Source organism: Epinephelus lanceolatus, chromosome 6 (assembly GCF_041903045.1).
Source record: "Epinephelus lanceolatus isolate andai-2023 chromosome 6, ASM4190304v1, whole genome shotgun sequence".
Lineage (NCBI taxonomy): Eukaryota > Metazoa > Chordata > Actinopteri > Perciformes > Serranidae > Epinephelus > Epinephelus lanceolatus.
Window position 1 is genome coordinate 20,123,215 of NC_135739.1, and position 13,248 is coordinate 20,136,462.

At 43.0% G+C, this 13,248-nt stretch overlaps 2 protein-coding genes across 2 annotated transcripts in view; one reads left to right on the forward strand and one right to left on the reverse strand.

Moving 5' to 3' along the window:
• Positions 1–13,248, reverse strand: part of lsm7 (LSM7 homolog, U6 small nuclear RNA and mRNA degradation associated) — a 284,833-nt gene that overhangs the window by 86,507 nt on the left and 185,078 nt on the right. The window lies entirely within an intron of this gene.
• fbn3 (fibrillin 3) overlaps positions 1–13,248 on the forward strand; it is an 87,222-nt gene that overhangs the window by 17,444 nt on the left and 56,530 nt on the right. The window contains exons 5-6 of the mRNA XM_033621699.2: positions 6,860–6,955; positions 8,683–8,778. Coding sequence (XP_033477590.2) covers positions 6,860–6,955; positions 8,683–8,778 — 192 coding nt within the window. The remainder of the gene's footprint in view (positions 1–6,859; positions 6,956–8,682; positions 8,779–13,248) is intronic.

Genomic DNA, 13,248 nt, shown 5'->3' on the forward strand with positions numbered 1-13,248 from the left:
GCTTTCCTCAGCAGGGATTTATGGGGGGTTTCTACAGATCTACAGGCAGTGAGGAGGCAGTGAAGGAAGCTACTGAGAATTATCAGAATAATCAGAGACAGCTTTATTTTCTATGATTAATATATTAGAAATATGTTTTAGTGCACGCTGAGGAGTGTATCATTGCAATCCTCTTCGTCTGGCTTCTCTGGCAGCTTCCATGAAGGTCAGAGGTCAAACAGCTTTATGGACTGAGATAAACATACACCAATTAGTGAGCACTGAAAGCTGAGGAATGGCTCCGAAATACAGTGGAGGTCACTTTATGTGATCAAAGTTAGCCATCTCCTCTATAAGTCAATTTCCTCACTGGCCTGCATGCACTCCCCAAACTCCACTGTGTCTAAATCTTTGTTATATTTGGGTTAGATGTGTCTTCGCTCCATTAATATTTAATATTACAGCTTTGTTTTGAAGTTGAAAACTGTTTTCATAACATAATCCGTCTCGGAGGCTTCTGGCCAAGAGAAGGCAAACACTCCTCATCATAGATCTTGTCTTCCCAAACATGCTGACTCCCAAATTCAGCTTTTGGAGAGAGTCCACCATTTAACAGGATAATTCAGTGCAGTTGGAAACAAATTGCAGTTCTATGGAGATCCATTTGGAAACGCCAATTTCCTCCGCCTTAATTATACAGCCTGATTCTAGCACCCTGGTTCGCCGGGTTATAGATAGCATCTTTATGTCTCACGTCTTGCCTGTGGAATGCAGAGGTCCAAATAAATGAGCAACACATTTGTGATTTTCTACATGTAACCCACGTGTCTGCGATTATTGTTGTGTCCACACAGATGGTTGTCTATGATTTCTTTTATGGCTCTTCCTGGAATTTTTGCTGTTTGCCAAAGAACAATACAAGGGCCTGTTTCTGTGGATAGCCTGGCAGACCTTTAAGAAATGTTACACTTTTCCACAAATAGAGAAGTAAAATCTTAGCGAAGCCAAGACGGCTTTGCAGAGGTGGGACCAAGTCATTGTTTTGCAAGTTACAAGTAAGTCTCAAGTGTTTGCACTTAAGCCCCAAGTCAAGTCCTAAATGTTAAGTATCATAATGTTCTCTTCACCAACTGTAATGCTACTTTAACAACAGAGTAATGATGTCTTACATTTTAAAAAATCATGACAGACTTTTTAAAATTTGTAGCCTACTTCGTTAAAACAAGTTCTCCAACGAGTGCTCAGTAACGTAACGTTAGTTCTTCGTGGTTCTCTCCGGCAGCTTGACTGGATGCTGTCAGATTGGTTTAAATAAAGTGGATCTGGAGAGTTAAGTGTTGACTGGTTGGGAATGAATAGCGTTGACGTTGATTCAGGAAATGAGTTGATTCACGGCACATTTTTTAAATGACAGGTATTTTTCAAGTCAAAAGCCTCAAGTCCAAGTGAAGTCATGAGTCATTGGTGTCAAATATCAAGTTGAGTTGACAGTCTTTTTTTGATTTTATGAAGTCGAGTCTAAAGTTATCAAATTTGCGACTAGAGTCTGACTTGAGTCCAAGTGAAGTCATGAGTCATTGGTGTCAAATATCAAGTTGAGTTGACAGTCTTTTTTTGATTTTATGAAGTCGAGTCTAAAGTTATCAAATTTGCGACTAGAGTCTGACTCGAGTTCAAGTGAAGTCATGAGTCACTGGTGTCAAATATCAAGTTGAGTTGACAGTCTTTTTTTGATTTTATGAAGTCGAGTCTAAAGTTATCAAATTTGCGACTAGAGTCTGACTCGAGTCCAAGTGAAGTCATGAGTCACTGGTGTCAAATATCAAGTTGAGTTGACAGTCTTTCTTTGATTTTATGAAGTCGAGTCTAAAGTTATCAAATTTGCGACTAGAGTCTGACTCGAGTCCAAGTGAAGTCATGAGTCACTGGTGTCAAATATCAAGTTGAGTTGACAGTCTTTTTTTGATTTTATGAAGTTGAGTCTAAAGTTATCAAATTTGCGACTAGAGTCTGACTCGAGTCCAAGTTATTTGACTCGAGTCCACTCCTCTGCGGCTTTGTAACTGCATGATAAGCAGGCGTTACGTGTCAGTTCCCAGACAACAAGGGTTCACGCTGTCAGTCACCCTTGTAATAAACACACTGACAGTTTAGTGCAGAGCAGCTGTGCTGAGGCTTGTATAGGGTTATCTTTATAACCTCGTCCTTCCCATAGCCATAATTACAAAATCATTACCACGGACGTTCTTGCCCTAATGCCGAGAAACAGCTGTCTTTAGACTGACAGGCTTCCATTCACAGACAGCAGTAGTGAATCCTGGGAATGCAGAGAGAGGCCTTTTTTAATTAGAAGCCATGCCTTTTTAACATAGTCAGTCTTGACCACAAAGTAATGCTCCGTCTTGTTAGGTATGAGGCTTGTGTGCAAATAAATGGATCTAAATTACCCAAAAAACTGATGATGTGTGTGAAGGACTCTTAGTTTCCCAGAACGGAAAGAAATCTTTGTGTTTGTCCCTCAACCTGCTTTGACAGCATCTCATGCAGCTTTCTGGTTCACTACATTGTCCGACCATGCCTGAAAGTGAGGCTGACTTGTCACTGGTCCCTGGGGTGTGTGTAAATCAGGACAAAACACAGCTATAAAGCTTCTCAGTTTTCCATCAGACACACACACATACCCACAAGCACACACTCGCACATGCCCAACACACAAGCCTGGACTTCCTGTGTTTCGCAGGCTCTCGTAAAAAACACCCAGATGTGAGCAGCTCACCGACAACACCACCAGAGTACAGAGGTGCATTGTGGTGCCGCAAAGCAAGTCCTTTTGCTCAACGTCTGGAAGACACACACACACACACACACACACACATACATATATATACAGTACAGGCCAAAAGTTTGGACACACCTTCTCATTCAATGCGTTTTCTTTATTTTCATGACTATTTACATTGTAGATTCTCACTGAAGACATCAAAACTATGAATGAACACATGTGGAGTTATGTACTTAACAAAAAAAGGTGAAATAACTGAAAACATGTTTTATATTCTAGTTTCTTCAAAATAGCCACCCTTTGCTCTGATTACTGCTTTGCACACTCTTGGCATTCTCTCGATGAGCTTCAAGAGGTAGTCACCTGAAATGGTTTCCACTTCACAGGTGTGCCTTATCAGGGTTAATTAGTGGAATTTCTTGCTTTATCAATGGGGTTGGGACCATCAGTTGTGTTGTGCAGAAGTCAGGTTAATACACAGCCGACAGCCCTATTGGACAGCTGTTAAAATTCATATTATGGCAAGAACCAATCAGCTAACTAAAGAAAAACGAGTGGCCATCATTACTTTAAGAAATGAAGGTCAGTCAGTCCGGAAAATTGCAAAAACTTTAAATGTGTCCCCAAGTGGAGTCGCAAAAACCATCAAGCGCTACAACGAAACTGGCACACATGAGGACCGACCCAGGAAAGGAAGACCAAGAGTCACCTCTGCTTCTGAGGATAAGTTCATCCGAGTCACCAGCCTCAGAAATCGCAAGTTAACAGCAGCTTAGATCAGAGACCAGATGAATGCCACACAGAGTTCTAGCAGCAGACCCATCTCTAGAACAACTGTTAAGAGGAGACTGCGCCAATCAGGCCTTCATGGTCAAATAGCTGCTAGGAAACCACTGCTAAGGAGAGGCAACAAGCAGAAGAGATTTGTTTGGGCCAAGAAACACAAGGAATGGACATTAGACAAGTGGAAATCTGTGCTTTGGTCTGATGAGTCCAAATTTGAGATCTTTGGTTCCAACCGCCGTGTCTTTGTGAGACGCAGAAAAGGTGAACGGATGGATTCCACATGCCTGGTTCCCACTGTGAAGCATGGAGGAGGAGGTGTGATGGTGTGGGGGTGTTTTGCTGGTGACACTGTTGGGGATTTATTCAAAATTGAAGGCACACTGAACCAGCATGGCTACCACAGCATCCTGCAGCGACATGCCATCCCATCCGGTTTGCGTTTAGTTGGATGATCATTTATTTTTCAACAGGACAATGACCCCAAACACACCTCCAGGCTGTGTAAGGGCTATTTGACCAAGAAGGAGAGTGATGGAGTGCTGCGGCAGATGACCTGGCCTCCACAGTCACCAGACCTGAACCCAATCGAGATGGTTTGGGGTGAGCTGGACCGCAGAGTGAAGGCAAAGGGGCCAACAAGTGCTAAACACCTCTGGGAACTCCTTCAAGACTGTTGGAAAACCATTTCAGGTGACTATCTCTTGAAGCTCATCGAGAGAATGCCAAGAGTGTGCAAAGCAGTAATCAGAGCAAAGGGTGGCTATTTTGAAGAAACTAGAATATAAAACATGTTTTGTGTTATTTCACCTTTTTTTGTTAAGTACATAACTCCACATGTGTTCATTCATAGTTTTGATGCCTTCAGTGAGAATCTACAATGTAAATAGTCATGAAAATAAAGAAAACGCATTGAATGAGAAGGTGTGTCCAAACTTTTGGCCTGTACTGTATATATATGGACATCCCCCTACTGTGTTGCTCTACAAGTGCAGCTTTCCAGGCACAGGTCATTGGAGCAAACCATCTCTCTCCACCTGTGGGGGATGAAATGCCACGAGGAGGGGGAGCGAGAGGCGAAGTTAACCAGTGAGATCATCTCCTTCTGTCTCCAAATGTGCTTGTTTGCTTCCTTCTTCTCCTCCTTCCCTTCCTGTCTGCAGAAAAAACACATGACACCTGGTACACATGGTACCTCCAATAGCTCTCCAGCACCTGTCCCATCATCCTCTGTTCCCTAAGGGCAGAGAGTTCACTGGGTATAAGACTCAGTGAAGACTAGGTATAAGGAAAATCTTGCCCCGTATGTTCTTGACCCATTTAGAAACAGTGTTTGTGGGGGACAAGTTGCCTTTAGCTTTGGATTGCAACAAAGCTGGAATGGTTTTCTCCAGGGTTTCTGTCATGGCAGGGAAAACTGAAATCACTCACTGCGCGCATTATTCAGGTTTCACATTACCGCTCCTCTTGCTGGCCTCGAGAGAAGAAAGAGAGTCAATAGGGCTTACAGTGTTAACCTCATGTCTTGAGCTGCGGTTGAAACCTGAGAGCAGGACCAGACCCATCTCCCCAGAGAGTGAAGGGAGAGACAGCACACTAGTCCACTGACCGATAAACCCGGCTTGCCCCAGAGTCCCAAACTATTTGCTTTAATTTATCACCACATGTTACCATGAGACGCAATCCAGACAAAAAGTTGTAACTGCCAAATCTGTATGCAGAGCCTGCCAAGTGTTGCACATGAGAAAGTTAACTGGAATTCTTTCTAGACTTTAGATGCATTAAATATATCGAGCGAATGAAAGCTCTGTTGACAATTCCAGTGGAACTGCACCTCTGCCCTGCATTTACTGAAACTACACAGCGTCCAAGATTCGTGCTGTTGTGCTTTGACTCATGTAACTGAAGTCTGCGCTGTGTAATCTGCCAGTAAGGCAGGCGTGGGTGATCACAATGAAAAGCTACCTAAGACTGTGTTCACTCATCATGACTCACACAAGTCATATTTAGTGTGTTTGGGTACAGTCAGAATAAGTGGGTGGATTACAGTGGCTGAAAATGCCTCCTGTTGGCAAGTGTGCGCACTCAGAAAGTCTCATTAGACAAACTCAGCTCCGAGGAAGCTCAGTCATTTCCCCTCTGCTGCACAGCTCCGCATGCCAGAAATGTTAGAGAGGGAAAGAGACATAAACAGACAGATGGAGGGGGAGAGAGAGAAAGAGAGAGGAAATTAATGTTGAACTTGCGATTAAGATATAGACAGAGGAGCATGAAAGGCGCGGAGGGAATAGTGGAGGAAGGAAGAAAAGCGAAGGCACAGGGAGACTATAGGACAATAAAAAAATCCTCTTGAGCCAGGATGAAAGTGAAAAAGAAGACGCAAGGAAACATTAAGAGAATACTTTAGCATCCAGCATTGTAAATGTCTTCTCTAATCTTGTGTTCGATAAAAGGCTGGCTCAGCAGAAATCTTTCTGTCTGCCAGGAAGACCAATTAGTTTCCCTTCTGAGAGCTGCTGCTACGTGTTTGAGTCTGTCAGATTGGCCCTCTCACAGTCTTGTGTCGCAGTCTGCCAGCTAAGAGGCTCGGCTCCTGCTTCACATCTTAATACCTGCACCACCACATCACTCCTGCTTTGTTTATTCAGAGTAATCTTTCTCTTACAGTCGCTCCTCTGTGCATCCTGTTTGGACTTTTTTTTGCCATTGTAACATACTTCTCCTCCCCCCTCACCCAGTTTCCCTCTCCTCTCAGCAAATTCCTGACTGACTGACTGACTGACTGACTGTAGCATACAGCTGGCTCGACTTATTGCCTACCCCCAGTCTGCTTGATTAGCTTTGGTTTTGTGGCCTGGGGGCCTTTGAGCCTTGTCTGTTCATCTAAAGCTGCTAAAGAAACACCAGTGTTGTGCAAACCCAGCTCAAGTGGAAAAAAGCTTCTTAAAGTGTTAAGTGACCATGCGTACTTAACTCACTGGTGTTTGGAAACAGCTCTTAATGTGTCTTTTTATTGGGTAATAATATAATGAAGCAATCTCACCACTCGATCGTTTAACTCTCCCATTTAATTTCCTAAAAGTCGAGGTTTGGTTGATAATACCAGTAAAAGCTTTTGAATAAAAAAGTCTTAACTGACTCACACCACAAATTCAGAGCTGCTGTCTTCGCTTATTTGGTGGTAACGTTGCAGCTCATCTTATTTGGTAAAACTGGATGTGAAGGGCTGATCATTTTTGAAGTGTATCTGTTCACACTCCTGTTTCTTTGCACCCTTCCCACTCATCATCACACCTCTTTCTCTCTCTCCTACAGTTCATTCCTGTAATGTCAGGTGTATGAATGGAGGCAGCTGTGCAGAGGATTCGTGCTCCTGCACCAAGGGCTACACGGGGAGCCACTGTGGACAACGTGAGTGAAATCTGCTGCACAGTCAGCTGGTGAATGTGTGTGGGGATAGTTGCACACTGTCACCTGCTAGAGTATGTAGTTATAAGGAGCAGATATCTTTTGAGGGATAAAAAAGGTGATGGAAATGGTGCAAATTGTCCTCACTTGAAAGACTTACTATAAGCCAACCAAATACTTTCGGTATGGTACCTTTGGGACCAAAAGTAACCCTTCAGACATGGTACCTAGACCCTAGCGTTTCCACCGCAAACCCTTAAATGTGGGCGGGGTTGTTGCCACTCACTGCTCCGCCCAACACTCACTGTATTTCCTCATCACTGGCGACACAGATTGAAGTCTGCACCCGGTTTATCGTCCACAGAACGAGGCTGCACGAACTGTACCATACTGAAATGCTCGGTGGAAACGTTATACATACATACAATACATATTTCTGTCTTTATATCTGGACTTCATCAGTATGCAGCAGCTGTACAAAGGACTTTTTTAAACTATTGGTTCAGCTTTCACTTGCAGCATGTCCAACCAGAAACACAGCACACTGTATACTTTGAATTGTATTGCCAAATACATGGTGAAACAAACAAGCTGTACTGTAGCTGTTTAAAGGAATACGTCACCCTCCAAATGACCATTTGTATATAAATGACTCACTCCATGTTAGGTTGAATTCATGGAGAGAAAATGTTGTTTTTCCTGCATGCCTTTGGTGAATGAAAAATCCCCAAAACGGAGGAAAATCCTTGAAGAATTGACGTCATAGGCGGCCACAGCAAAATTATATCAAAACATCCCTTTGCAAACTCTCACACAACTCGTTGAGTATAAACTAGGTCTCATTTATCCTGTTGTAAGCTCAGTGCTTCCCCAACAGTCAGCCATTTACGACTAGGAACGCATGTAGAAGAACTGAACTAAAGCAGAACTTCTCTATTTTCTCTTCAGAGCGACTCCATTGACAAAAACAGTAATTTTACCTCACTGAACACGGGAGCTGCTGGTCGACTGCTGTCTCTATCAGTTCATATGTGTTATTGTGTGACTTTATGTTTTTAAAGGGTTTGTTCAGATTCCCCAAAGGCACACAATAACACAACAAACTACCAGTTGAGGCAGTGGTAGATCAGTGGCTCCTGTAACATTACTGTTTTTGTCAATGGAGAGCAGAGATAAGTTTTACTTTTAGCTCAGTTCCCCGCTGTAAAGGGCCGTCTGGGAAGACTGAGTATAAGGCTGGTTAAATGAGAGTGATTAAATTGCATGAGTTGTGTGAGAATTTGTAAACAGATGTTTTGAAATACTTTTTTTTTTTTACTGTTTTACTGTTGTTAAATGAGGTCGTCCATAACTTCAAATCATCGAGAAATTGGAATTTGGATTCTTTGCTCACCGTGAAGGCATCTGAGAGAAAACAAGGTTTCCTTATGAATTCTCTGGCTTGCATTAGGGTCGATTTTTGGGTTAGAGAAAAGCTTAAAGCGAGGCACGCAGTGAAGAGGGTTGGTGTTACTGGTCGAAGAACTGATGTCATCACTGAAAGTCCTCACATATGTTTGTAATACAAATATACAATGCTGTATGTGTTTGTGTGTTGGTGATGCAAGTGATTAAAAAGTGAAGTCATCTGAAGCTTTGTGAAAAATGTGTTTGTGTGTCTGTAAGAGAGAGAGAATGTCTTAAGTGTGTCATTCTCCGTGAATCACACTCCCTTCCTCTGTCTCCTTTAGCTGTGTGTGAGAATGGCTGCCAGAACGGTGGGCGCTGCATTGGGCCCAACAGATGTGCCTGCGTCTACGGTTTCACTGGCCCGCAGTGCGAGAGAGGTGAGTGCTCATCCTCGTTTCTGTGTTGAGACAGTGTGTTATGATTCACCCTGTCTCGCTGCACCTCAGATATAATACAGACCTGCTGGTGCTAGTCCTGGCTTGGTATTTTTGTGGGGAAACCAAGGGGTGCTAAAACAGGGGAACAATCCCTTATATAAGTTATTACAAAGTTATGCACACCCACAGTTTACACATTTTATGGGAGAGAAACAAAGACAAATATTAAAGCTACTTAAAGGTCCGCTGTTTTTGATTTTGCAGAGCAATTTACTGGTAACTTTGACGAGGGCTGCACAATATTGTAGTCATCATTGCGATGTCAAACACATCGTGGAAGACTGCGATATTACACTGAACATGGTAACAGCATATTAAATTACATCTTGTCTGTATGCGCTAATTTAACCGCTACACTTTGGGCAATCAGACAGAGCCTTCGCCGTCAGTCATCGCCTGACTTGTCAGACGCATCACACAATGAACTGAGGTTAATTAGACTTGTGCTGCCATATTGTTTTGCTTGGTTGAAGGAGGAAAGTGTGACAAGATGAGTGCAGACGAAAAAGCAAATGCCTAAAAGGAACTGGTGGCAAAAAAACAACAACACATCAGCCGACTGGCAAAGTTTTGGATATAGGAGAGACGACTTGGCACAAGCACTGTGCTGAGCCATGACCTGAGCACACTTTAATGTCTGTGTATTTATCATATATAATATCGTCATATTCAACAACGTTATTGCGCAATGCATTCTCATAGAATTGTTCGTATGATATCCTACAAAAAAATGCATGCAAAACAGTTTGTATGATATCGTATGACACAAATTAGCGCCCCGCAAATGACATTATGTCTTTAAATTACAGTTGCGAACTCAGCGTGAAGTTATGGAAGTTAGGGTTTGCCGAGTAAAGTTACTGTGGTTAGATTTAGGTAAAGCAACATGGTTGGGTGTCTTTAGGTTTAGGCAAGTGAAGTTACAGAGGTTAGGTTTGGCGAGGACGAACCTTAAATTGACTCAAAATTCACTCTGTTCCAAACCCGGGAGTCCAGGGGACAGTCCCAGGGGAAAATCCAGGGGGAAAGTCCAGGTTGTGAACCATCCACCACCCCAACCTTTCTCCTTACAAGACCACTTGAGACTGCTTCCTTGTTCGCTCCCATCAGCGGTTCGGTCACGTGACTGCAGCCTTTTAAAATTCATCTGATACGTGTGAATTTAGGTGCATTACTTTTCATTGGAAAACATACCAACAGTGAGAACAGCCTGTGTTGCTTATCCTCATATTGTGCAGCCCTAACTTTAACCTACTGTACTGTACTTGACACAGTTGGGCGTACACACAGTCTTTCATTTGCAATGACTGACTGTAACTGCCATTTTCTGTGAGCTCACTGTTTTCACCTCCAAATATGAGGTTTATATGGATGTCACAGTGTGTAAAACATTCATTATGACTGATGAATAATAATGGCCACTACTACTGTGCTTCTGTGTAAAAGTAAAACTAAAATCTTCCTTTAAATATACCCCATCCTGTGTACAGTGACTAAAATAGCCTTTATCGAGCTTGGGAGTCAGCTACTCCCTACCCACACTCTAATGTTAAGGAAGATATCAGAGCAGGAAGGCTTTGATGTGGCCATGCAGTCGTGAGCGTTGTTCCTATCAGTCCAGACATACTCACTCCTGTAAGGTGGATGACTTCATGCAGTTAGCTCAGACAGACAGTGGGTGTTCGTCTCCTGAGCTTTGAACAGAAGCCTGAGGTATGTGTGTGGTGGGAAGTGATGGCAGGGTGTTGGAAGTAGGTGGTACAGTCTCGTGGCAGATGGAAAAAATACCTGAATTGACGGCCGTGCTTAATTTCCGTTCACCTCAGGTCACCTTTTCAGAGAAGGAGAGGAACCTTTACACCTTTAGATACTCTCTGTCACCTAACTCACCTTTCTGTGACCCTCACCTCCTCCGTCTTTGCTCTGTTGTTACTGACACTGACAGAAGAGTGTTCTTGGCCTGTAATTTCACTCACCTCATTCATCTCTTCGATGCATTCCTTCCCCCCTACCTATACACGTTTTATATGTATGCATGCTTGTGTAAAAAAAAACAGCCATAAACACTCTCTTCCACATCCACTCATCTGTTTTCTTTCAAATGCTATCCTCCCCTCTCTCCCTATCCTCCAATCTTCTTCTGTCATGTTTGCATGTTTGTTGTTTTTACCTGTTTTCATCCGAGGCTACCTCTTCATCAAATTCTATATCTTTTCAAGCTTTCATCTTACCCTCCGTTCCTCAACTTGTGTTCCATGGAGCTCTGGAGTCTTGTTTTCTGGTAAAATACAACTTTTTGGGGGTTGAGTTCATCAGAGAGAGCCTTAAAAGACATCTGGCAATAAATACCCTCCCCTTCCTCCCCCCCGTCATCCCCACAGGACTGACAGAAAAGACTTTCTTTGTAGAGTGATCGTGGACATTTCCTGATGATGAGTGGAGAAAGGTAGGGAAGCAGAGAACGAGATGGAGAGAGGGATGGAGGGGAGCCGGGAGAAAGAAGGGAGGGACAGGGGTGAAAATGAAAATGGACTCCCCAGCTGTGTACACAAAGCCTGGTGGAGGGGAGTACAAACACTCTCCATGTTGCAGGAATGGGGAGACTGCTGGACCTGCAGGTAGTCGCAAGGGAAACACTTATAAATCTTTGTTTGTGTGTGTGTTTTTGGTGCCAGACATCCTTCAGTGAGAGGCGAGCTGGGCTAAATTTGTCTGCATAATTCATAAGAAATCACATTCGTGAGAGCAGACTTAAAAATGATCCTAGTTACCGCACGCTGGATATGAAAATTGAAAGTTCCAAAGTTGGACCTCAACAATTTGAATTTACAGCTACAACGTGTTTATTTTCACTCAGCTTGTCACTGCATCTTTAGCAAACAGGTCGCTGAGGAAATTGTTCTTCAGCTTGCCAGAAACTAATTGTTAGTGCGCAGACGAGAAGAAATTGTTCTCAAATTTCGAGTCTAATTATTCTGAGATTTTCTATAATTTTGATAAATTACCTGTATTTTTTTTTTAATATTGGGCTTGGCCTTAAATGGATGGATTCACCCTGGTGTAACCTCTGGTGTTTTTATTGCTCCCTTGGGTATTGTGGTTTGAGAGTTTGTGCAACTGAGTCCATGAGTCAGTAGATTTACTGAGTGATTCAGTAAGAAGACTGTCGATGAACTGTGATTATGAAGGCAGTGCAAGTCAACCAGTATGGGTGAACTGGGTGTGCTGAATGGACTCATGGGAAACTTCTCAGGGTTCGCGTGTCTGGGGTGTGTGTGTGCACGTGCGGCTGTGTGTTCACAGCTTGTATGTCCCTGAGGCTCGCTGACTTTGGTTAGATAGTGTTAGAGTTAGTCATTCGTCCTCATGTATAAAAAAGAATCCCCCCATCTACGCCATGAGTATCCCATCATTATTCAGCAGCGTTATGCGTGTGTCACTGTTTTGCTTCTCTGTATGTGAGTATGCATGGTTCACTATATCCATACCTTAATGTGAGTTTCACTCTCACAGAGTTGTGAGCATGGCTGTTGACTCTTTTGGCTGCGGAGAGTCAAACCATTTTTGGACCAAATAGTTCTGGGGACTCTGACCTTCAAGGGTTTCAAAGGTACCTTGTCAGTCATGGTTCCTCTTGTGCTAGGTGAGAGCCTACGCTGAATTAGGAGCTAAAAACATCCCTTAAAACAGTGTTGTAAGAACCATGATCGTTCCTATTTCTTAAGGTGGGTACACAACAAAAAAGAGGGTTCTTGAAACAACAACAGTCCCCCTGATGCATAAAAATGCCTCATGTTGCCTTGATTTGCGATTCCCGAGATGGACCATCTCTGGAGTCGGGTCAAAGCGTCCCCGACTGCCCCCAAGCTGGTTGTGATGACAGCAATTTGTGGTAGTTGCTCAGCAAAATTGTAACAAAAGTCTAAAGATCAATGATGAGAAGTAGCTGCCTATCAACAACATTGCAATCATCAACCTAATTGATTCAAGACAAGCTCATCATCAGTTAAAGACATACCTTCGAGCAGGTAGCTCTGCTGTATGGACATGCAAATCCCTGCAGTGTTCGGCTGACACACCAAGCCAAAGCCAAGCAGCACATGTGTACAGAAAAGGGCTATTAGTCTTTTTTGAAGGACTTTTTTTGGCATTTTTATCCTTTATTGAGTAAAAGAGACATATATAGTATGTAAGGGGAAAGAGATGGGAGGACCTGTAGCACTGTACCTTGGCCGGACTCAAACCCAGACAGTTGCGGTGAGCTATTTGCTGTAACTCACAATATTCACACAGCACAAAATGAGACAGATAATCTTAACATAAAATTTCATAAAATCATAAACTGCGCTCACACAGTCAAACTAGGTAGTTCTGATCAAATATCATTCAAGACTCTGTTACTGCATCGTC